The sequence below is a fragment of the Adelges cooleyi genome, unplaced genomic scaffold, assembly GCF_023614345.1.
Source record: "Adelges cooleyi isolate 19-005CV unplaced genomic scaffold, UGA_ACOO_1.1 ACOO_flye_CR_arks_rails_tigmint_CR_PRNA_247, whole genome shotgun sequence".
Lineage (NCBI taxonomy): Eukaryota > Metazoa > Arthropoda > Insecta > Hemiptera > Adelgidae > Adelges > Adelges cooleyi.
Window position 1 is genome coordinate 1,591,896 of NW_026095912.1, and position 26,340 is coordinate 1,618,235.

A 26,340-nucleotide genomic window follows, 5' to 3' on the forward strand; every position below is an offset into this window, starting at 1 on the left:
GGTATATTATTATAAAGTCTTTGAGACATATTAGTAGTATTATAGGGCAATCAAAAGTAGGTACAATAAAAAAATGGACGAAAAATTATTATTAGTATACCAAAGCAAGTACAGGCGACAACGGTGTGCTTTAAGTAGTTTTTTCTATTGTTTTTTTTTTTGTGAAAATAGTTTTGGTTTTTTTTTTTTTTGATCAAATAAATTATTTTTATAGCTGCGACACACACGGCCGACGACAATAAAAATATAATTATAATAAAATACTATAACACACGTATGATAATATATTATGGTAAATGGTATAATATTTTAAGTAGTATAGTGACGGTCGTCCATTTATAAAAATTACCATAAATATATATCTATAAAATAATATATTATTATCTCGCGCGGTACATAAATTGTAAATTGACTTTTAATTGGCGTTTCGACGGAATATCGTGTACTGTATTATTTTTTATTCTTTCAATATTATTATAATATTATTTTAATACTGCGATTTCATGGTCGTCGGGCCGAACGACCGGTAAAATAGTGTAATATGATATTTTTTATTTAATAATAATAATAATAATAATAAAAAATACCACCGTTTTTTTCAAAGCTGTTTAAGCGGGCGAGACGGTACCTATGTACATGGGGGCGCCGGGAAAAGATTTCAAAGGCTATTCAAACGTCTTATCGAGTGATTCTATTAACTTGTTTTTAAATAGACAATAATTTACCGAAAATTGTGACTGGTCGATAACCGCAGTGGTGAATGAACAGTTTTAAAGTTTAAAATTTAGGAGGGGAGAAAGGGTGGAGTCTAAGCATAATACATGTTAGCATTTAAGTTTCAAAAGTCAATGAAGGTCTAGCAAATACTTTTTTAGAGTAAACTAATGTGGCACGTTACAAGAATCATCCTGTATACCTTTGACTCTTATCCCCCCCCCTACATATCATATTAACTATGCTATAATGATTGTTATTGACCCGTAAGCGCAACTCAATATGGCAATAATGTGTTATAATTAGATTAAACGAGTCTCTAATGCGGTGTTTTTTTATTCGATTGGATAACGATATTATATTATTTTTGTATTGAAACGAATTATCGTTTATAGGTTTATCGAGCGAGGTAAATAATTAGTCAATACTCGTTTACAATATTGCCCGTGTAATGTAACCAACCGTCTGAAAAAAAAAATAATAACATTATAGCCGTCAACACTACTGCAAAATAATCGAGTAAGTGACTGATAAATATTAAGAAATCAATGTTGTTGTCAATTAACACGTCCCCAGTCGTGGTGGATTATTCGATATATAACGAGTTGGCTAATATTGTAATATATATTTATATACATTTAATTATTATCATTATCATTATAGGTACACGGGTAACGACTACAAATATTAATTCACCAGCGTCACTGATTAATGCCACACGAGATTATTTTATACATACAGCTTTATAACGTGCGAGTACGACAGCTAACAGGCGTTATAATATTATCATGTTACCTGCCAACAGAGAGAGAGAGAGAGAGAGAGCTTTATGAATATATTTTATTTCAAATTTCACAAGACGGTATGGATAATACTGTGATAATATTACAACTGTCAACGCATGTCCAAACCGTTTGCCAAACTTCTTCTTTGATTCTAAACGGCCCTTTTAAGTCACACCATACTCTCCTCTCTCTCTCTCTCTCTGCTACTTGTTGGTATCTCACTGGACATCTCTACAACGGCTCTATTCAAATTTAACACTGTAATAATATTGTACAATCACAAAAAAATACCTCTGTTAAGGGTAAACCGATGGGATGGGACCTAACCATACCTATATACAGGGAGAACAATAATTTTTAACAAGGCGCTTTCTGTTGCGTATAAAAAGGTCATTGGGACGGGGCACGCGATCCGAGTGGTATGAAATTAATTAAACCTCATTGGCGGCATTGTACCTATACCTACCGTTGTTGTACATAATATTGCGACAGACACGAACATATAATTTATATATATATATATTTTTGTATTAATAGTTTGTATAACGAGCAGCGCCTCCTCCGCTTTCGGCAAATGAATAAAATATAGTGATTAACTGTTTTGTTTTTTTTCGAGGGCATAATAACGGTGGCATGATTTTTTAATTTTTTTTTTTATTAGTTTTACCCAATGTTATTGAAACACTACTACTGTATACACACACAGACTATACCTAACCGCGTGCCAGGCGCGAGTAAATCACACATTTGCCGCCGGGGGTGGTGCCGCCGTCACGAAAATGTAATATAGCGCCCTTTATAACTCTCATAACCACGAAAACCATATAATAATAATAATACACTCTCTACCCATCTCTCTATCTCTCTCTCTCTCTCACACACACCTATTGACATATTGTTATTACTTATTATTATTATTAGTAATAGTAATAGTGGTAGTATTTAATTTACAGTAGGCGTCTATAACGACTCAATCCGACGGCGACGACACGTCATCATCGCCCTCAACGAGTTTGATTAGCGCCACCCGGTGCGGATTACCTCCCCTACTTCCCCTTTGGTCGGGGCTTTATATTTTATCGACACGAGAGTTCAATGATCGATCACCTCGAGCAGTACTCGAGGAAGAATGTGTTAAAGTTAAAAAAAAAAATAAAAAATAATAACTGTAGGGCCCGGAAGTATAAATGGTCTAAAAACAACCGAAACAACCCCCCCATATGCACTCAAACATTTTTTTAAAAATTTTTATTGAGACTTGTATCACGTCAAGACTAATATTGTGACCACAATTAGTGTTTATAAAAACAAAATTTAATATATAATTATTGTTTATTTATACATTTAAAAAAATTAAATTAAACTGTCTTTAAAATAAACGCACACATAAATGAAACAAATATTACAAACAAAATTATTGTAGGATTTTTTTTCTCTTTTGTCTGATAACACAATATGTTGCACTCTCTATTTTTCAATAAAAAATTATTTTAAATTGTCATTACATTTTGTAAGTAGGTACTTTTAGATAAACAAAATATATGCTAAACTGCTAAACTATGCAAAACAAAACTGTTGAATTTGGATTCTTTAAAATTCCATTCTTAGCTTATCTATCAATTTTTTTAATCCTTTCAGCGAAAACATGCAAGTTAATGAACTTATAATACCGTGGAATTGAGTTTGCAATTTTGAGGCCTCTCAAAAAATTAGCTTAGTGTTGGGACATAAATGCCCAAGCAGAATTTGGATGATAATATAAACCCGTCTCTGTGGGTCTTGGTCGGTGACATCTTTCAGGAGCCTAAAGGAGTTTTGAGAGCTTATAGTGTACCTATACCTAACCTAACCTAACGGTGGAAAGAAATAGTGATTCGAGCAATTTGATTTCCGTTGTACTTTAAAGGCAATGTGTGGCTTTTCTATAAACAAACACATAAAGAGAGACCGCAAAACAGACACCACCGGCTCACCGGTGTTGGTGGCGGTTAGGCGTTTTTGTTTTTTTAACAGGTCTCCCCGGCACGAACACTTGTAAATCAAAACCATCAACGATAGTAATTATGGAAAATCAACAAGGACATGAAAGCCCGGAAAGGAGGGGGGGTGGGTTAGAGGGGTTATTTTATATTGCGTGCCTAAACCGAACAAGTGCGCTTGTACTGTCATTACAGTGCTATTTTGGTGCCTACACAAACATAGTTTGTAAAAACTAAACCCGTGCGGTCGGTGCATCGTTTTTGGACAGCGCTTAGGGGCTTAGTTAATCTCGTTTGTGCGTTTAAAAAAAATTGACAATAATAATAATTAACAGCCAACTACACTTTCGGGTTATAAAATTAGATATTATAAAGAAACGGCCTCGCACGCGCTCGCTTATTGGCAATTTTTTTATGCGTTCATTGCGCAATCACAGTGTTTAGTGTCGGTAGTAGAAGTTTTTCGTTTTTTACAAACCTATTGTACCTACCGGCTATTTAAACCGAGATAGCTTAAATTACTTGGCTGTACGAACCCAACCAGAAAATAATATCGTTTTATGAATATTTATAAGTTTTTTGCAGTCTGGTAATCGTCGGGCTGTTAGATACATATGGTATTATAACACTAAGCGTGTCTAAGCGTTGGGTGTATATTATTTTGTTTTCTCCGCACAAGTGCGTAATATTGTAACTTACATTATAATATTTGTACGTAATCCTCCCCTTCGGGGCGGCTTCCCCTCTGTATTATATAGCTAATAGTTTAAAGCGCCTCGTCGATAAACGTCATCGTGCATCATCCCCGTAGGTCTCAGGGAAATCTTCTTTTCTTCCTCCGGCCCGGTTTTATTTTATTTATTTTTTAAATATAATTTTCGAGTCCATTAAGCAAAATAAGGATCATGCAAATTCGAGCGCCGCCCCTGCGCCGTCGTCGTCGTCGGGCCACGCTCGCCTCCTCCCCCATTTACCAGTTTCTTCCATACAGCTAATGTACACGCCCGGAGGTGTACATAATATAATATTATTATACAGCCTAAGTACGACGCGCACCGTAGGTATAATACAATAATAATATTATAATAATATAATAAAAAAAACGACACGGGCGCACAAGTGTTCGCACTCTTCTGAAATATATATATAAAAGAAGAGTAGGCGCGAATTGTACACACACACATAATGATATTATAATAATATGCTGCTGCTGTTGCCGGTGCACAACAAACGGGGTCGAGCTAAGGGCAAGTTCAGTTTTCCTCTCCACACACATTGTTCAATAATATATTATTACACCAGCGAGAGCTGCAGGTTAGGTTTTCCATGTACATCTAGCGCACAGTACTCGATACTAGCCACAAGTCTGACTTGACCGTGAAAATGTAGGTATATGTGTGTTTCCCAAATAACTGTAATTCATTTAGAAATCAGTCGACCCGTTTTTTATCATTAGACAATATGACATTCTTGCCAGACTCAAGACCGGACCCCGAGTGCAAAAATTTAAATGACAAAAAACGCTTTGTGGGACTTCTTACCCCAGAAGAACACTAGGCAAACCTAAGACCGAGATTACTTGCTTGGGCTGTCTACGCTTTAAGGGTAGGGGGTGGGAGCTCGTGGGAATTTTGGGGTTCCAGAATTATTGCAATGTATGCAATGACTTTTCCCGCGCTTGTACAATTTGCGTTACAACGCAACAGTTAAGAAAATGAAAAAAGAATAAGTAAACAGTAGTTCTTATGTATACATTTCACACGGGACGGACAGGAAACAGATGCGCACTTATGAAACGACCGTTTCTTTTTTTATTCGCACAATAAAACAAGCTCTTGCGTACAATACCATGTTGTGTATAACTATATTATTATTATTGGGCACCTTATTTTATTTTAGTTTATATATTAGACTTTTAATGCGGGATCCGTGTTAATGTCACACACACACACACCGAGCAGGAAATGTTTTGGTCGAAACGATTAAACGGGCATTTTGATGAGATGCATTTTGGGGGGGGGGGGTTCTTGTTTTAGTTTTCTTTAAATTTGAATACAATGAATGTTTGTAATTTTTTTTTTTCTTATTTTATCCGATCGGTCCTTATGGACACTAAATATGGACTCGACCGTGTAGTGTGTTGGTTTGTATTTTTTTTTTTTTTACTAATATTATTGTTTAAAAAACATGTAAGTAGTATTCTTTGCCGCCGCGGTAGCCGTGCCATTGACGTGTCGCCACGATAATATTCGTACGGCTACCGTTGAGGGGGCAAACAAAAAAACCCGCTTTAAGTGCCTAACCGACGACGGATTACTTAAGTATAATTTATAGTGATAACCGATATTAATATTATGCACACCCCGGGCGCGATTCGGACGGGTTACCCTCGAGGTGTAGGTGTATTACTACGGTGGATAGCTGCGGTAGCAAGGTAGCAGGTATAATATAGGTAACGATAATAATGATAATAATAAATGATAATCGATTCTGATGGTTGAAATCCGTGCGTGACCGCCGTCGTTTTTCCCCCTTCGGATGGCTTCTTGGACGAGACGTTTTTTTTTTCTTTCAGACCGTCTTTAAGTGTTAAAACAAACCGCGGTAGGCTGCTGCTGCTGCTATACATTACACAGCAGCATCGCAGTCACCGTGGTGTATTAACCGCTATGTACGGGTACATTAGTCCTGTGTGTGTGTGTGTATATATATATGTATATATTAAAAAATTCATTTTTTTTTCTTCTTATTGTTTTTTAGCTCTACCGCGCTATCGTCCTTTTTCCGGTGTACGCGCGCGCTCGATTTTATTTTTTTTATATTAATTTTATTTCAATTCCACATGATAAACCAACGTAAAATTAAAAAAAAAAAAAAAGGATTTTTCGGGAAAAACTCCCACGATCCGCGTTTTATGAATGAACGCGCCGCCGCCGCCGCGTTATGATATTTTATACCTTATAACAGGTACCTGGTAAAAAAAAAAAAACAAGGAAGGGAGGGAGGATGGAATCGGTTTAAGAGTGTAAAAATGTATAGGCACGACGACGGTAGGTCGTTCATGAATGAAAACCGTCGAGTCACCGATCGAGCCACGCTAAGCTTTTCTTTTATCCACTTTAAATATGGTACTCTATTTTTTTTTTTTTTTTTTTGATTTTACAAATCAATATACATATTATTATACATACACACCGTGTGTTATTCGTGTATACTACTATATTCCATTGTTCGAGGCGAAAATTGTCGTTTTGTGCCGGAAATACCGGAAACACGGGCAAATCACCACCCAGGTTATACCTATACCTAGGTACCTACCTATCTAATAATATTATTACCCATATTTTATTACTACCATATTGTCGTTATTACATATCGACTACCCGCGTTGCTGTTGTTGTGAATACACAGCACTATAATAATAATAATAATTAAAAAACATAAACAGGTAGGTACGCTTAATTATATTTATACGAAACCGCGTTTTGCCGGCACCGCCCAGTGGTCGACGATATAATATTATTAGGTATGTTTTATATTATTATTATTATTAAAAAAACCGACAATTTTTTTATAATATGAAAATAAAAATTTCTGTGGCCGGCGATTGTACTATTGTTGTCTCCGTCGCCCCCTCCCCACTGCCCTCCCCTCTTTCTCCCCCTCGAGAATTGATTGATTTATGAATATTATTATTTATATATATTACATTATATTTTATTATTGTAATTCCGCAAATTCTCCAGGTCCGGTTGCCGCCGCCGACGACATGTAAATTTATGTCACGGCAGCTCAGTCGCATAACAATTGAATTGCGTTTTTTACCCCTTTTATTATTATTTTAATGTTTTCTTTTTTTTTCGTCATCATTATAATAATATTATATATATATATATATATATATATATACATGTATATATACCTAATATATATTATAATAATACCGGCAGAGAAACAACAACGGCGGCGGCGGCAGACCGTTTGTGTGTAAAGATACAAAGATGTGTCCGTATTGCGTTTAAGGATTTACACAATAATATTATATATACCTATATTATATATACTTAGGTGACTTCTTCAGGACCTAACGGGCTCTGGGGTGTGCTCTACGCGCCGCGGATAAGTAGGTAGGTGACCTGACCTATCTGTCAAATTGCGTTGAAAAAAAACGCTGATCCCAATTTTTTCCCGACCAGTGTGTGTGTGTGTGTGTGTGTAATAAAGAGCCGACGGACGACCGTGTCATCGTCGACATATAATGCGCCTTATGGTGTTATGCTGACCGGTCGCCGGGTTATCCATAAAAGTCCGGGGGTAAAGAGAGATGAAAAAAGAAACGAGTCCTGTGGGAAAACTCACCAACCCCCTCAGCCAGCCCAACGTCCGGGTCCACGGCGTCACGGGCCCAAGACGGATAAGTCGGTGGAAATCAGAATAATATACACTCAAAGAGAATGAGAGAGAGAGAGAGAGACTGTATATAATATACTGAACTACACTACTAGCTATGTATGACGACTACTGCTAGCTATGACGACGATGGTGGTGGTGGTGGTGGTGGTCTTCACTCTTCCCCCCAGGGACGAATAACACAAATAGGACGTATATACAGAGCAGTTTCGTGGATTTGCTCCAAGACCGGGGGTATCTAGTCGTAATTTTTGTCTTTTCTCCACCGGCACATATAAACACAATGCTCGCAATGTCCACAGTGCGCATATAATATTATATACCTTTATATTATATGTATGTACAAACCTACATGTGACCGCGTTCGGTGTGGCGATTTTTATAACCTCGGCCAGTCGGTTTATTATTATTATTATTATGTGTCATAGTCATAGGAGGCGCGCGTACCGTGTAAAACAGCAGAAAAAAAAATAACCCTAAAAACGGTTGTCGGTTTGTAAGTATAATAAAAAACGCAGCGTATGACACAACAGCTCTATATATATTGCTGCGTTGGGTCTGCCGAGACACTTTCGGATTTCACCTGCAGATGAGTAAGTAATCAGAAGCAAACGTGCCGGACTTAAGTTTCCCGGGGTTCGGTCAAACCCCCAAAGAAAAGTAGTCCAATTACTCTGATATTGCTTCCTTAAGGGGACACTACTTGAAACGTCCAGACTGTGCAGAATGTTCTAAAGACAGGCAAGACAAGCGTTAGGGGTGTAAATCACATTGTGAGCCGTTTGAAAATAAAGAATATATTATTTCCTAGAGAGTAATACATGGAAAATATTATAACAGCGTTAAAATTGACAATTTGAAAAATATAATAATGTCCTTGCAGCGTTGTACAAAGTATAAAATGGTTTTAATAAAATAAATAAATTAGTTTTACATAATGCGGTTGGCATGAAATCAAATTTTTAAATCGCCAACGTTCCTAAAATATTTCCCAAGTGTGATGATTATTCACAAAATATATTTTATTACACATAGACTGTTTTCAAAACCAACTGTGGTAAGCCCCACGATAGAATTTATAGTGTCACTATATTCAATCAAGAAGATGCAGAATACCCAAGCTGGCCTCTCGATTATTGTTTCACGTTTGAACACATTTATTTTAAATTTTACACGTTTGAAAACATCTCCTATAAATAATATATTACATATATTATTCGTTTACACTTTGAACTGTGTTGTGATCGAACCAGGCAAAGTTAAAAATATCATAAAGAGCGTGTGGTTTCATAAAACTGATTATCATTTATTATTTAATCATTGCCAATTTACTACTTGCAAAATTATGTTTGTTGCGCAACTTTTTATTTTCTATTATTGTATTTTAGGCGCATGAAGCAATAAATAGATGTAATAAGTTCCAAAAAAAAAATGTAAAAGCTTTTTTGTTATTTTTCTAAAAACTTTTTCGCGCTAATTATTATATGTTTTTATAATAATAGTATTTAAATCCGATCAAACGTTTCTAGGGGCTATTACTACACAAAGCAATATAATATCATTCACTTATCGGTCGTTTTAATGATCGTCCAAACGAAATGATTTCTAAAGCTTCGCTGTCGAGCAGCTTTATTTATTATTATTTATTATTTTGACATTGGAGAGGATGATTGTCATGAAACGTTTTAGGGGTTGGGGCGATTCATAAAAAGCGCCAGAGGGATTGATATTCATTTATTTTGGCACAATGGAGATGAAATATTTATTCTGCATTTCGTTTGCCAGCAAAGCGATATTGTATTGTTATCTTTGAATTAATGTCACGCTTAGAGTTTCGAGAATAATCTTTACAATAATAACAGAGTAGTAACCGAATTGTTGAAACCAGATTTTCGTTTAAATACATTTATTATTTTTTTTAACTTGAGCAAACAAATAATATTACTGTAAACACTATATTTAAGTCGAACGCCTTGTAACAGTTTTGGAGTTTTTCTAACTGAATTGAAATTTTAAAACAAAAATCTGTTTTGTAACAATTTCTATACTTTGTTTATTTCAGCTGATTAGGTCGTTTGTTTACGGTAAAGGACTTTGGGCTTATGCCGTTGGTCGTTTTTAGAGAGAAGACATTAGTAAGTGTATCTAAATGTTGGCGATGAAAATTCGTTCACCGACTTAACGTTACTTTTTTGGATTTCATATAAGTTTCATACTTAGTGGTCGATTCCGGTAACAATGTTTCGATTGTCTTTTAATAAAATAATAATATATTTAAAACGCGTTCACAGTTCACATTGACACTAGAGAAACCGACCTAAATTTGATATTTTTAAAAGAGACTGACCACACTTAAATATTTATTAGCACTTTTTTGGAGAGATAATTCGAAAAAAAAACACATTAATTGTATTTTATCGGTTTAGTTACTCGTGTAAAAGCGCGACAATTGAAAATAATAATTGGTTATGAAAAAAAAGTTTGTTGAAATTCAAAAAGGCGAAGAAACCGAATTTTCCCGCAGAGTAATTTAAAAATTGGATATATTTTTTTGGTTTGTTGCGCAGTTTACTTGAAACGGTAAATATAAGTTGGTTTTTTGGTGAAAAAAAACGTTTTTTTATTCGACTGGTATGGTATTATTTGTGAACAGATCAGCTATTGGACGTTGTAAAAAAAGAAAATCAACTTTTAGAAGACTTTTAAAAGAAAAATTGCTCACAGATTTTAATTGTGTTTATTTATCAAGTTAGTTGGATATAGGTAATTTTTTGCAAAATCTAAATTTAAAAGTTAAACCGGGATGTATATTAATTATTGGTTCATTAACTAGTGCTCTTTTTAGACTTTTTGCAGTAGCTTATTTAATTTTTCCATCCAAGCACGGTTGGCGCAAAACCGGAAAAGGGTACTTTGCTTTGCTCGAGGGCGATAGAACTCGGAAAGAGCCGTCTTGGGCTGCGCAGGGGCTGTTGTAAAGATGCGAGTTGTATTTTTCTGGGCTATTTTTCGAGGGGGGGAGCTGAAGAAAGCAAAAAAAGTACTAACCGTCGTAGTGATGATGATGATGATGGTGGTGGTTGTGGTGACCGTTGACGACGGCCGGTTCCAGTAGTCCCTGCAGGCCGCCGTCTTCCTCGGACCCGTCGTCGAGGACCTTGACCGGTCTCGACTGCTTCCTGCGGGACATGCGGACCGACGACAGAGTCCAGGGACTTCGAGGCAGGCGTAAGGAGGCGATGGTCGCGATCCGGCCCCCGGCAAAGGTAGGTATGTGCTTAGTGCGTTGACCGTTTAAATCCTCGTGCGTTCACTGCGCGGACACGGGCGAACCGTCGGTCGTCATGGTAGTAGTGTTAGATAAATGTCGATGACGGTTATTATTAATAATTTACTACCAACGCGGTCGGCACTCGTTCGGCGATCAAAGCCCGTCGGCGGATTCGGCCGTGACAATAGTGCTATCCGTAAGCATGATTTTTTTTTGGTAATTTTTTCGGATTTTTTTTTTTTGTATTAAGTAGGTACGTCTCGCGCGATACGATTGAATATTATCTAATGTTTTTTTTTTTAAGTAGGTGTTATTGTTGTTGTTATTGTCGCGGCGAGATTGCTGCTGTGTGGTTCGGCCGACCGACCGGTAAGCATGCCCGAACGAGACTGATGGACTGAGGGGGAACGGCGCGGTGGCCGCCGCTGCTGCTGCCGTGACGCGAGCGCGCGCCTTTCCCCGCAGGGGCAGAGGGGATTGGCTCGCGGATGGGCGTGCCGACGGGCCCGTCCAATGGATGACGGACTGGCGCTGGCACCGGCGGTCGCGGGGCACGAGGAAAACCGACGGGCGACGGGCGCGCGACGACCGAGGGAAAACGGGGAAAACAAAAAGGAAAAGCCAAAACCGGCGCGATTGGGGATAAGGAAAAATATATGTATACATATCATATGAGTACACCTATAACACACCGGTTATCGAAACGGCTCTGGGTAGTGTGTGAGAATGGGGGAATACCATAGTCAGCGGGTAATACCTACACCGGTCAATGGAATATCTCCTGGGACGTGATAGCTAAAATTTAGACGAGCACATAACTTGATAACGCCTGTATCGACAGTTTCTAATATATCACAAACTGGCAAGGATTGCATATTTTATTTGCTCATAATACCTATAGTCTATACCTAAATATTACAGCTTTTAAATGAAAAACATGTACATATTTAAAAAAAGTCTGATATGGGTGCGGTATTGCCCATATCAGACTGATACTGGTATTAGTCAAAACTGATGGGATACAGGATAATATCGGGATATTGGGAATATTGGGATACTGATCGCTACAGGATAATAACGGGATTTAACATAACCTATGTAATAACCTTATCTAACTATAATATTTCCATTAAACATACCTACAACGTCTTTGAACAATATCATCCAGTACAATAGGTCTGTACTGATAAAATGATATTTTGATCATAAATTGTATGTTTTTTAGGAACTTAAATTTTTCCCTATCGCTTTACATGTGTTTTTTGGTGACTGGTATTACGCCGCTATATGTGCAATGGCGGTCATTTGTACTTTTTTAATAAAAAAATTTAACTTAATTTTAAAAATCTGAAATTTGTATACAAAACACCTTACAAGTGTATAGTTAGATTTCAAGAAAGAACGGATTTCTGGATTTTAGGTACATATTTCATTAAATTTTTCAATAGTTTGAAAATTTTTATCACCAACCCTTATAAGTCAAAAAGGGGGATTTTCGGGTTTTTTAAACGGCAACATAAGTTTTTAATTGCGTAAATTTGTTATTTGTAGACAAAAAATTGAAAAAAATGTTAGCGTTTGAATTTTTTTATTTTTATTTCTCTGTTCATTAGCTATGACTGTAAAGATATACTACATATTTTCTTCTTAATAATTATCATATTTCTTCGGTTTTCCAAAGCCGGTAGCACATAAAACTTATATGTATGTTCACTTTGTCCAAATGGCGATAACATTCTAACAACTAGGAAGTCACTATAAAAGATTTTGAAATAATGATAGATAAACGGTTCTTATCTACAGATTACTTAGATTACAGGTTATTTATTATATCTGATTATGATACAGAGTACGGTAACACGTGAAATTCATTTTGTAATACAACTACTTGTCTTTGTAGTAACGAATGAAAATATTAACAAAAAAATTAATCTTTACAAAGTCACAGCTAATGAACAGATAAATGAAAATAAAAACTTCAACATTGCTGTTTTCTTTGCAAATAGTTGTGAAGGGTTAGGTTAGGTTATATTTTTTTTCCAGAAACAAAAATCAGTACGGCAAAGTTTATAATACAAACAAGTTATTTTAATTTAATAGACTGATGAACAACAGTTCTTTTATGTTTACAGTTTTAGTTTGTAATAAGAGGCCTAATTAAATACATGGCAAGTGGCAACCTAAAACATTATAGGTAACATCCGTTATCATAACACACATTTACTCACCAGGGTCATATTTCCTAGCTATCTACCCTTTAGGCGAGATAGGCACATGCTTATAACCTCCAAGTTAAAGGGGCCGCATAGTTCAATAATTATACAATCTTTATAAAAAATAAGAACCATAATCTATACTAGATGTTTGTCTGGATTTTGAAAACTAAGGCATCAAGTCTGTCTATTGTCCCATCGTTGCTGGCCTTTCACCTATTTGTCGAATTTATCTCAACGGTTCCTGGTGAACACAAATCTTTTAGGTTTACAGTTTCAGTTTGCCATAAGAGGCCTGTACAGACAAGCAGGGAATCTCAGCGTTCTCATAGTTAAGTACATTGCCACCGAAAAACAGCGAACCGATTGGAGTTGGAATAAAGTTCAAGAAATATTCCAGGAAATACCTCGACGACTTTTGCACTTAACTATATTATATCCGTACAAAATATATATTGATTAACTCAAACAGGACGACTATAGAGATAGTTTTCCGGTTAAGTACGGCGTTCACATTGGTTTACTGTCACGTTACGTTAAAGCGTACCTAAAAGCATTAACTAAAAAAAAAAACTAGGTTAAGACGAAAGACGTTGTTTACCTACTGTTTATACAGTGTAATAAAGTTCTTCGTTATAAGCAAAAAGTCTTTAATACGGGAAATGAGAATTCAAAATGACTTAGACATTTTATAATATAGTGTCTCGTTTCATTCGTTAGACAGTAATATAATTTCAAGAAGTTTTAAACAGAGTACTCTGTTGTGTTTTTAATATAAATGTTGGAGTGTATTCATGTCGAGTTCAACTACTATCTAATTGTGTCTTAAACAAATACTTAAATATATAAAAAAAAAAATAATCAAATAAATTATGGATTACACACCGGCGTAGGTACTAAGATAGCATATTATAATATATATATATTTTTTTTGTAAAAGAACGTTTTATTTCTCAAGAAGCTTAGCCACACGTGCCTTTCGCCATTATGTTTTGTATAATCCATGTCTGAGAAGCGCATTGTGTGTAATTTTTTTTTTTTTTACATGTACCTACAGAATTTTACAAACAATATAAACGTTATAAAATGCTAATTCGGTCGAGCGACTAGATATATATATATATATATACATTATAATATTATTAGACGTATCAAATAATTTCACTTCCGACCGGATACGAGATACGCGGATTAGCCGAGCAGAATTTATTTTTATAGCGTTGAACATCATAACAGTAATAATATATAATGAGAAACGTCCGGGTTGTCTGCGTTGGAGTTACGAGCAGTGTCTAAGAAATTTAAAGACCATACCGAGTACAGCATAAATTTAAAAAACCTAAACCGTTCACCGATCGTTTTACCAGTCCAATATACCTGCTCGGCCACAGCATCCAAACTGGAAGTCTGGACTTTGCTACAAAGGGGGTTGGTAAAACTTCCAAAACTCTTGTACAGGGTAGTCTGGCGTGGGAGTAGTCGATAGAACTAAATTACTTGCAAAAAACGTTAAACCAGACTAAACCGTATAGTGTTTGTCTTGGTGATGATAATTGTGCAAGTCTAAAATCATATTTTAATAATTAATAAATCTCATTAAGGACGGCTATATCGGTCGACACGGAATAGAGTATAAAAGATTGTTTTATTTTTTTGGTATTTACACATTAACAGCTCATCCGGATATTATGATAATAAAAATATATTATATCATCGACGAAAACGTTGAATGAGTTTTTCAGTGACTATAATAATAATAATATATTCGAAGATCAGATAAAAAGACACTACTTTACCCATTTTTTTTTTTGTTTTTATTAATAAGAAGATACCTTTTTTTTGTTGGTTTGAAATATTTTATTCATCGGCAAACGCAGTAAAAAAATAATAAAAACAACAACCCCCGAGTCCATTCAGTTGTTTTTTTATGGAAGAAGATTTGGTAGGCCGATAATTAGACTTGAACGAACTCACCCCCCGTAGCGTGCGCCCTTCGTGAAACCCATGTCATATACCTGACCTACCCTTGACCCTACGGTAAAAATATCAAATTAGACACAACACGGCAGAGAGGACCGAAGCAAGGAAGGTATACAAACCTTATGTAATAATAGCACAATAATATCGTACGCTATTGAATAAAATATCATTTTTCACTTTACCCCATTTGTATATATAAACACATATAATATACATACACACATACAATAGGTATAACGTTGTTGACCGCATGCAAAGCAAACGAAACCACACTGGACGGTGTAATGATGATTTTGCGGTCAAGTCACGAATTTGAATAATAATTGGCGATTTACATTTTTGAGTGTCATATTAGATATTGCATATATTATAGGTTTTTTTATATTGTTTTTTTTTTTTTTACAATAAGCCAATATAATATTCATTGAAATGTCCACTCACGTTCGTTCTAATTGGAAAACCGTCATAGTCAATATTAATGTAAGTTCGTTGGTTTTGTCGTTTTCATATAACTTTCTTCTCATTGAAAATACATATAATTACACATTAGGTAGTATATTTTCGTGTCATTATTATACGTTAGACAGGGAACGTTATTGTTTTTTTTTTTGACAAGATTTTTCAGTCGAAGACCTGTTGTTTGGTCCACTCCGTGGCAGGGGACTCTCTATATTATACATAAGGGGTTGTCGACGAGCCGCTGTTTGTCTGCGTTGATATCCCAAGAGACAGAGACGGTCGACTAGAGTGATTTTGCTTTAAACGTTACCAAAGTTTCTTTTCGTTCGGTTTAACCCCCTCGGGCGGCAATACCCCATTCTGGGTAAACACCGCTGTTGGCGTTAAAAGTCTCAATGAACTGAAGCAGTTGCTTAAACTTTTTAAGTGTAGAGTATCTTTTAAAAGTTAATTTACATAAACGCAGGGATATGATTTGTGAAAACCGATTGAGCTCCAGCTAAACTACCAGCCACCACTAGCCGCCACCTTTAACGTTCTTCTGCGTGCAGCGCACTTCTCAAAAGCTGTCACTGCTCGAGTTAATGAAAAAATATATTATAATATGATTCAATACTATGTTTGTTTAATGATTAATTATCGGAGGGGTCGGTTTGTTTATTTGGCGAACCGGCCGCGTCGGTGGAAAACTCATCAGCGGTTGCACCGAGTCGGTCCGGCGGGGTGATAATCTGTTTACTTGTTAAAAGGGACGCCCAATGGGTTAGTAAAAGGGTAAGATTAGGTTTTGGTCCGTGTGTCCATTAATATTAAACAGAAACATCTCGGCAGTCGGCGAAACGGTTGGAATAAATTGATAAAACTTTACTTTGTAGTTTTCACTGAAATTCTTTAACCACGGTTAACAGCCATGTTCTTTTTGACTTTTCAAACGCACCAAACAGACTTAGGGGGGAAGTATGACATATTTTCAAGATGGACTGATTCTTTAGTATAATAATAATACAACTTTGCTAACAGTATATACTTAGATAAGCGCAAATTTTACCTGTACATGGTGATTTATTAATAGGATAAGACACTTGAAGGGCACAGGGAAAGAAGGGTAACCTCCATTTTTGAAATTTTTTTTTAAATATTTTTTTTCAATATATGTCATTAATTTGTTTTATTTATGTTAATAGATTGTTTAAATAAATACATTTTTTGGTAGAACAACGCTTAATGTGATTTTTTTTTGTTCTTATGTAAGAGGGAGAGGAATTCTCGAACTTTGTGTTTGCTATACTCTAAAATTTCCATACATAGACTACTACCCTTCTTCCCCTGTGCCCTTCACTTGTTTCATTTGAAAATATATCCAGTTTTCTTTTTGGAGACCCTTTAGTTTATACTATTTGGAAAGTCATTGGAAATTTTCAGAATTTTTATTTAAAAAATGTAATCAAATATGTCCTTTATAAATCACCCTGTATTATCCGTACAACACAAGCCACAAGGGTCGAAACTGTTATGAAACTTGTTTAAAAAAGTTTCATCTTAACAGTAATAACAATCAAGAAAATGTGTCTCGAAAATTAATTCTAATCTATATTTTTGCATCAATAAAACTAGGTAACTTGGCATATTTTAGTGTTTTACATTGTTATTAATGTCTAAGTATTAGTTATATTGTTATTGATTGATTTACTTTTAAACAACTAGGTGATATTTTTTATGCTATAGCCCATAGTAAAGTTCTACAATAATAACTACTATACAGGTACTTTTGTTTTTAAATAAATCCTAGATAAAAAAAAAAAATAACTACACGATCAACTGTGTAAACTAATCATAATGCTGTGTGTACTTTTCGACCTACTCTTTTTGTATGATGGTCGGCTGCCTATGATTGTCATTGTACCGTGAAATATATTGTACACAAAGCAACTGCGCAATAATCAAAAAAAGGTACAATTATTTTATTTAATAAAACTATACCGTAATGCCATCCCGTGGTGTGTAACAGGTACGCCTAATATTTTAACAACATCACATGCACATATTAGCATAATAATATATCGGTTTGCGTTTGTCAATATTATAATAACAATATAAAGAGACATATAACATAATGATAACTAAAAGTAATACAACACAATGGATCATTAAAACACAGGAAATTAAGCTTCCGCGTGGTTTAATATAACACATATATATATTTGTATAAGTACCTATATATAAATAAAAAAAAAATGTACCTATATTCTAAAACGTAGGTCTCTCCCCTCCCCTCCGCCGCCCCGCTGTGGTAATTCATATTGCACAAATTCCGGTGTATGATATTTAATTACAAACGGATATTGTTAGGCGTTGCTGGACAGGAAATGCGCCGGTCGCTGTTTATAGATTATCCCATGTATTATTATTATATTATGTATACAACATCAAAAATAATAATAGTACCTAATGATAATAATAATAATATGTACATAATAAATTATGCTGCACATTTTTTAATGCGTTTTTAATAATATATGTATAAAAAACCAACAACAACGCAATGGTTCGAATCCACTCAAAACGGCATTTAATTGATAAAATATGATTTAAATAAAAATAAAACACGGACAAAAAAAAACACCTAACCCATTCGTTATATAATATAATAATATATAGGTATATATATATTTTTTTTTACCACAATAGATGATACTGTTAGGTTGTCAGCTGTACCTAATGTGCTGTGTACCGTCGCAGGTGATTTAACACATTGGCGGACATTTCATTTTTAAATATTTCCACATAATATAAAACGCACTTTTCTGAAATTGTCAAAAAAAAATTATAATTAATTTTTTTTTTTTTTTTAATTAAGTGAATTGTTATTTATTAAATGTCTGTAGTTATATTGTGTTGCACAAAACTACTAACACTATGATACATACTAGTCCATAATGGTTTAACGTGTAAGGGATGAAGGTAAATCTTTTTTTTAACTATCGATAAATATAGTAAGTATATGTACACGGTAGAAAAGCAAGGGTCAGCTCGAGAAGAGCTCAGGCAGGTCGATTGAAGTCCTGTCAATAAATGGGTGTCTTGCATCGGATGGATCTGTCTGTATGCTCAAACTAGCCTGAAATGACAATGAACGATTTTCTCAGTTATGGTATAATAACAATACTACTACGGTGCTGTTCGTTTTTTTTTTGGGTGATTAATTTTTGTGAATCGCATCACACACACACACACACAGACATAAGGCCAATAACGTTTCGGATCTGTCGACCGTGTAGTGCAAAACGCGGGGGAGAGAAAAGACACGACCGGCGTGTGACTCATAGGTATTCATCAGCTGTCCACTACTACTACAGCACTGGCTAGTCGACCCCCTTACAATCGGCAATCGCACAAAGAACGGCAAATAATACAATAAGCGCCTACTGTCGCTAGTTAGCACTTCCGATTGTTCCAGAATATTGTATTTTACTAGGTCGTCCCGCTACTAACTGCCGCCGCCCGTTGCCGGTAATATTATTATATATTATATACAGGATGTTCCAGATAGGAAGTATGTCGCACTCCGCGGGTTCTGGCACGGCGGCCCGCAGGATTCGATACAATTTAGTTGGGGCAAAACTATAAGAATATAAAATTATCGATACATTTTTTTTTTATTGGGTCAGTCTGTGCCGAATCACCTGATGTGGATTTTCTAAATGCCTCAAACTTATATTATTATGTAGTTTGTCGTCCGTAGTGAACAAGGTACGCAGTTGAGATTTGCGAATCGTCTACACTGTCAAGTCGGAATGGTATTGTACGGATCTAGTCATAAAGCTCCTTTCTTAACTCACGAAGAATCAACCGCAGCGATAAGGTCCCCCAAGGTCCAGTGCCATTCCGACAGGAGGATGGACTGTGTAACAATAAACCGAAGCTTTTTGCTCGTTCAGATGATACAGACTCACAAACCTGATCATCAGGTGATGAACCATGGTGGGATTCCAAAATAAATTTTCATTATCCCACTTTCTAACCTCTCCCACATTTTCTTAAAGCTATTATTTAAGACCTAGCAATCCAAGTGGAATTCTCTCCATCCAAAGTTATGCTACTTGGTAAAGAGAGATATCTCCAACAGTTTCCCGTCGTCCGTGGTTCTGGAACTCTTCTTTACCTAGGTGTCTTATTGTCTCCTTTGGTCATAACCTTCTTCCCTCTCATGCCTTCCATCTCTGTTTTAAGCCCATCTCCATATTGTGAAACCCTTTGTAATTTCAATCATACTCTCTTAGACTGTCCAACTCTAACAGAAAAGTTTGCTCTCTCATCTAAGTGCCCTTAGATATTCCTCGCTTAACCCTTCTCTTATTTCAAACTCCCGTCGTCCTCCGTTATCTTCCTCCGAACATTCTTCAATACTAAAGCCGATTTTCTATTTTATTGTTTTCCTTTTGTATGTAATAATAATGTTTTGCGCTGTGTTTTGTTTTAAGTTTATGTGTAATTCCATGCCAAGTCACCTGATGTGTGTGCGTGTGGATCATACAAAAAAAAAAATGATGAATCAAAAGAGAGTAATTAGATGTGTCAGGTGATTTGGCACGGAATGACCCTTTTATAGTTTGTCATAATATTTTTGTATACTAGGGTCTTGTACATAAAACTGTTATCCAAGATTTTTTTTTCCGTCTGTTATCTTTCAAGAGCGGTTCCGGTTTGTGCGGGGGAAAAAATAAAATAAAAAGTTCTGAGCCAAAAGGTCAGGGACTAATAAAAAAGCGATTGATCGCCACCGTCTCGTCATCGTCGGGTTTTCAAAGTCCTTGCGTCACAGGCATCTCGGGTAGTCTGTATTAGAAAAGGGACGCACGTCCGTCCACTTCAATATCTATTCGGAACGCAAACAGCTTAGAAGTTGTTGAAAAAATACCTTTCTTTTTCTCTCTTGTCCACTATTTTCAGCGCCGACGAGAAAAGAAAAACAATTTATCTCCGCGGTCCGATAGTTCATGTGTGTATGTATACTACTCGGGGAAATCAAAATATTATTCCGCCGTGAAAGTCCATATTATAATTCTTTTTTTTTCCATTTGCCCGGACAAACACTCCAAGTGGGTTATTTCAAACGGTCACATCGATGCTGAACACCGTATCTTAGTATTATAGTACCTATATTAACGTTTGTATTGTCATGTATAGTGTCCGGCATTGGGCACGCTGCGCTGGGTCAATACTTTCAAGAAGGTTTCATTGTGTATTACTTGTATTGTGGAGAACATTTTTGATAAACGCGAAAAAATTGTTCATCTTCAGATGCCGTTTATTGCTGCATCACACACTTCCTTCCACCCGTCTCTATCCAATGCTACCTCCTTATTCATCTTCCACTCCAAGTGTTGTTAGATCCTATTTGACACTTTATCACACCATCGTTGCACAAGGGGTTAGAATTGGTGGGGCTGTACTCGTGAGCAATAATATGTCAAATTTGGTTAACTGATAAATTATAAAACTGGGTCATAGTTTGAAAATCCCTGTTAGTAGGTACTCTTGTCTTGAATTGTTATTCAAGAAGAAGAACGCCGACAAGGCGGCAGCCAAGTAGGGTTGGAGCTCGTGGCACACGGTCTCTTCCAGATCCTACACATATACTTCCGACCCATACTCGGGCACCTGGTCAGTGCGATGATGAAAGAGACCTTTTACCGAGACGTTCAAAACAATCTTCAAGGCCTTTATTTATATAGAAAGTTGATAATTTTTTTACCCGGACATAAACCTCAATATTCCCCGGGGACCGCGTGACAAGTAAAATTGAAACGTATGAGACCTATTTGCCAGCTTTCCTCCCGAGGCCAAAGCCGCTCTCCCGAGGTAACCCCTACCCCTCTTTCGCCTCTCCCGCAGTCTCCCTTTGTATGATGCACTGCTCGCACCGTCCAAACATGATGTATGACACCCAGTATTTTTTTATTTCCCGTTTTTCTACGGCATTTTTCCCCTTTCCTTTCCTTTTTTATTTAATGGCTGTTCGTTATAATGTACACTATTGCCCCGGTCCCGTTACCTTTTCCCGGGTTTCTTCTCAAACTCTAAACAGTTTTGCCCGGTAAGTGCGACCGCCGCGTTATGGCTACGGGCCATAGGTCATTGTTGTTGTTGTATTGTACGCGGAAAAGACTTTTTATCATACTTAGCGGACGTCCGGTCGAAAGATACTAAACAGAATTTTTCACTTGGAAACCAAAATACAAAGTAAAACAGTATATTGTGCCCAGAGAAATGGAAAGTTGAATTTTTTAAAGATTTTATTCTGGATACCTTCGCGTTAACCTTTTTTTTTTGTTTGACAAACTGTTTTGCTGTTACTTGGATTATGTTATAAAAAGTTCACGTGGTAACCACCCATTGGTGACGCTTACAAACTAAGAGTAAGACGATAGCTTTGAGACAGACTCAGGTACAAACGAACAGAGCAAAGGTTTTCATTGAAAATTCCAAGGCGGTGATGCTAGGGGAAATGGAGCATACTTCTGAACCGTTTGTGATGTCTTTATTTTTATTGTTTTCCTTATTTTGGTGTCAATCCAATCGCCGATCGATGGACGCGCACATACCGGAAGTCGTCGAAAGAGACACATTCAATGAATATTGGACGTGCCACCGGATGTATACATTCTTGGCCCTGATGCTGATATTGCCACGCTTTTCCGCCTTTTATTTTCGGATATCTCTCTCTGTCTCTCTCTCTAACTCGTTTGCCGGATGCAAATATCGTTGACCACTCCACTCCATGGCGGTGGTACTTAAGTATATTATTGTTGAAATTAACGGCGCACGTGCCCCGTCCCATTGGCGATCGGCCGAGGAGATATTTGGAGTGCACAATATATTATAAATCAAACGAGTTCCTCTAATTTTTCTGGTCATAACAAACAATCCGTTATTGCGAAGGGAGCAGTTACCATAATAATAATAATAATAACGGTGTATGATATGTGTGTAGAGCAAACACAAATGGGTCAGCAGTGTGGCTTATATAGGAGGAGGAGTAGTAGTAGACGGAGCAGGAACGGCCGGGAGAGAGGTCAAATATCGCCCTCGTTATAGGTTGTAGGACAATGATAATATTTTTACTCTTATTTCTCGGCTTGAGTAATGGTTACAGATTTTCTTTTGATATATATATCTAAGAGGCTCGCGGGCTAAGGGAGAGAGAGAGACCGTTGCCCATAAACTATCCGTTATTATTATCAATCCGCCGGGATAAAAGGTACCTATATACAATAATAATGATAATAACGATAATATATCCCGGTACGCAGGACCCAGGCCACAGGGACTCCCGGTTGAGTTACTACACACACACACGATGGTCGACTGTCTGTGCTGTAGGGTTAGGGAAAAATATCATTTTTACACATATTATGTATCGATTGCCGGCGAACCACCGGCTTCAGCTTCTCTCGTCGCGGATTACGTTTATATCTCTCCCGAAATGGGTTTATAGAGATTTTTCTTTTATCTACGACTTCCGACCGTATAACTTATATACATATATATATATATATATATATGATGTAATGTCTGTATATGTACACGTGTGTTATTGTTTGTTTGTTTTATTATAACGGCTTGTGCGCGCGCTGGAAATCCTCGTAGTCTTTTGCCCTTTTATTTAATCACCGAGTCATATCTCAGAAAAGAAAAAGGAATAAAAAAATCCTAAAATCCCTCCGGAAAGTCACAACCACTATGTAGTAAATAATAATGCGTCCGATGTTTGTTATTATATAGGTATAGACCCTTTCTAAGGTTACTCGTCCTTAAGGTATGAGTTATTATTTTTTCGATAGTTTCCATCAAACAGAGCAGTCTTCGGGGCGACTTATCCGACTTTAACCGTAAATCACCGTAACAATAATATCAACCCTGTGCCGTTGTTATTGTTATTTACATTATTTTCTACAGTATAATATATGATATTATCTACGACCTAGACATATTTTAGTTGTGTTGGTGTGTGTGTGTGACAATCGCAATATCGAGACTGTTTGTTTTTTGTCATCAATTCGCCGTTATTCATTATTTCAAAAAGTATATTAATTGTTTTTTTTCTTTTATGATATATATATATATATATTATACAAGTAAAAGTGTATTAATATTGTAAGTATTTTGGCTTCGATGCAGATTGCTGAAAAGATATTGTTTCAGCAAAGATGAGTGTTTTTGTGTCTGATTTCTTCTTGTGACAATTTATCATATTACCTCTTTTACCCCTAGAAGGGGTGGCAATTTTTTTCTCGTATCTATTTTTAGTTGAAATAGTTCAAGGACTCGAGATCCGAAGGTCGAAGAGTGAATAGGCTAAGGGAAGGATAAGGAGGAGAGAAAGAAGAAGATAGGGGAGAGGGAGAGGAAATAGGGTATGAACACAACAAACACATTCGAAGAGACCTGGTTGCGGTTAATGTGTTATACAATAATTGCTGACCTGACCTAACCTTCTGGGGAAATATTGATTTTTTTTTAAAAATCGGTCACGCCCGTTTGCGTCAACTGTTGAAGTTCAGGTCACATGAAGAGGGCCAACATTTTTACATTTTATTTCAAATCTCTTTTTTTTTGTGTTTTTAAATCTTTGGCTGTTTTTTTTTTTTGTAACGGCAAAAACAAAAACCGTCGATGGTGTGCGATAATAATATAGTACCTATAATGTTTTATTGTCGCATTATTCGTTTGCACGGTTTCCATCGGTCGACGGCGGTTATAAATTATCATTTTCCGTACACGTGTATAATATGGAATATATATACCAAGGGCAATTGCGCGTTTGTGTGTAATATATTCCACGTATCCCGGCCGATATAGGGCTCGGGGAAAATAGATGACCGAAAAGTTAGAGTGCAGTTATTGGCCTGTTATGTGTATGTATGTGCGTTGTGTGTACATGTGCGGCAGCGCTGTGATGGCAGAGAGCAATAGCCATTAATAAAATTGAAGTTCGGCATATGCCGGCCACCAAAATCGCACACACATTTTTACAATCAATCACTTTCGCCAAAAAGAGTGCCCCCGAACAGCCCGACACGGAATAAGTGCGTGCCCGTACATAATATTATTGCAAACACACACACACACAGAGCTGTTAGGTACTTGGGATATGTACAATATCATTCGGCCACATAGTAGTTTTTATATTATACCATATTGCATATGAATAAGTCACTATAGCACGAATAACGTACTCGGGTGTACAGCAATACAGGCTCAACATCTCATAGGGTTTAATAAGACATTTCAGTCAGCAAATTATGCTCACCCAATTCTACAATCCAAAATCCATCAAACAACTTACACTCAAGTACTGTGTTGAATCTAAAAACGTCTCCTTCACCCTAGCCTGACCAGTTAATATGAAGTCTGGGTATTCATTGTGAAAAGTTAAGCAAGGTATCTAGGTATTTTAGCACACGCCTTGCACGTCCAATTGATACTTAACAAACTACATTGTGTGTTTGAAGAAACTTACTGCTAGTGATAATCGATACTTTAAAAACTACTAAAACTTTTGACATACAATCACAATCGATATTAAATGATCAGTTTCCTCTCTTAAAGGGGTTCTTTTTTTATTTCTATAAAACAGTTTTCGTTGAAAGCATTTTCAAAGGTTCAACTTAAATTTGTTTTCATTGAACTGAATTTATAGACCAAATATAATGTCTAAGATCAAAGGCCCAACAAGTTAATTATTTATATTGACTTTAATAGAGTTGGGTGAGGTACTCTCACCTGTGTTACCACAAGGGAACGTGAAATCACATTTTCAGCTTAAAAATATTCACCCGATTAAATTTAATTCATTTAAGGTAAGTACAAATAAATAATATATTGCCATCATCACGCCTTAAATTTTTCTTTGTTTTGAAAATATTATTTGTACGCGTTTTTTCAACTAGAAATAATTTATTTGTTAAATTAATACAATTAATGCATTATAAATTGTGTGATTTATGTCAAATTAGTGCAGTTAAAGAACAGAATATTATTAATTAAATTAAGTTTATTTCAGTTTTTAGTCAATTCAGTTTAGTTAAAATTGTGTATCAACATAACTTTTCACTTTTTATGCAGTAAGACCATAGATTAGATAAAACCAGATGATGTAGTTACTAATAAGTGAAATCTATCTCAACTTTGTGTGACCACAATGTAGAAATTAAATAATTGTACAAACGCTTCCGAATTTACCCAGGCCAAAAAAATAAATAAAATAAAACCTGAAAATGTGACCAAAACAAATTAATAAGATTACAACTAAAGGTTTTTGGCTTCAGTATTAATTTGCATGTATCCCGGTTGTCGGTGCGGGCCGTTTAGGGAAATTGAGCGTCAATGGAAGAAAAAGGGAAAAAGAGTGAAAAAGTAAATAAGATACTGTGCGAACAAAAACATATAATCGGCTGCGGCCGTGGGTCGTGAACCGGGTAGTTTTTTTTTTGTTCTCTATCTACACACAACCGACGATTTGACGT

The 26,340-nt window shown here is 36.1% G+C and overlaps 1 protein-coding gene across 1 annotated transcript in view; it reads right to left on the bottom strand.

Moving 5' to 3' along the window:
- LOC126836940 (sal-like protein 3) overlaps positions 1 to 11,533 on the bottom strand; it is a 56,191-nt gene extending 44,658 nt beyond the window's left edge. Inside the window, exon 1 of the mRNA XM_050570660.1 lies at positions 10,937 to 11,533. Within this exon, the coding sequence (XP_050426617.1) occupies positions 10,937 to 11,078 (142 nt within the window). The 5' untranslated portion in view covers positions 11,079 to 11,533. The remainder of the gene's footprint in view (positions 1 to 10,936) is intronic.
- Between the last annotated feature and the right edge of the window lie 14,807 nt (positions 11,534 to 26,340).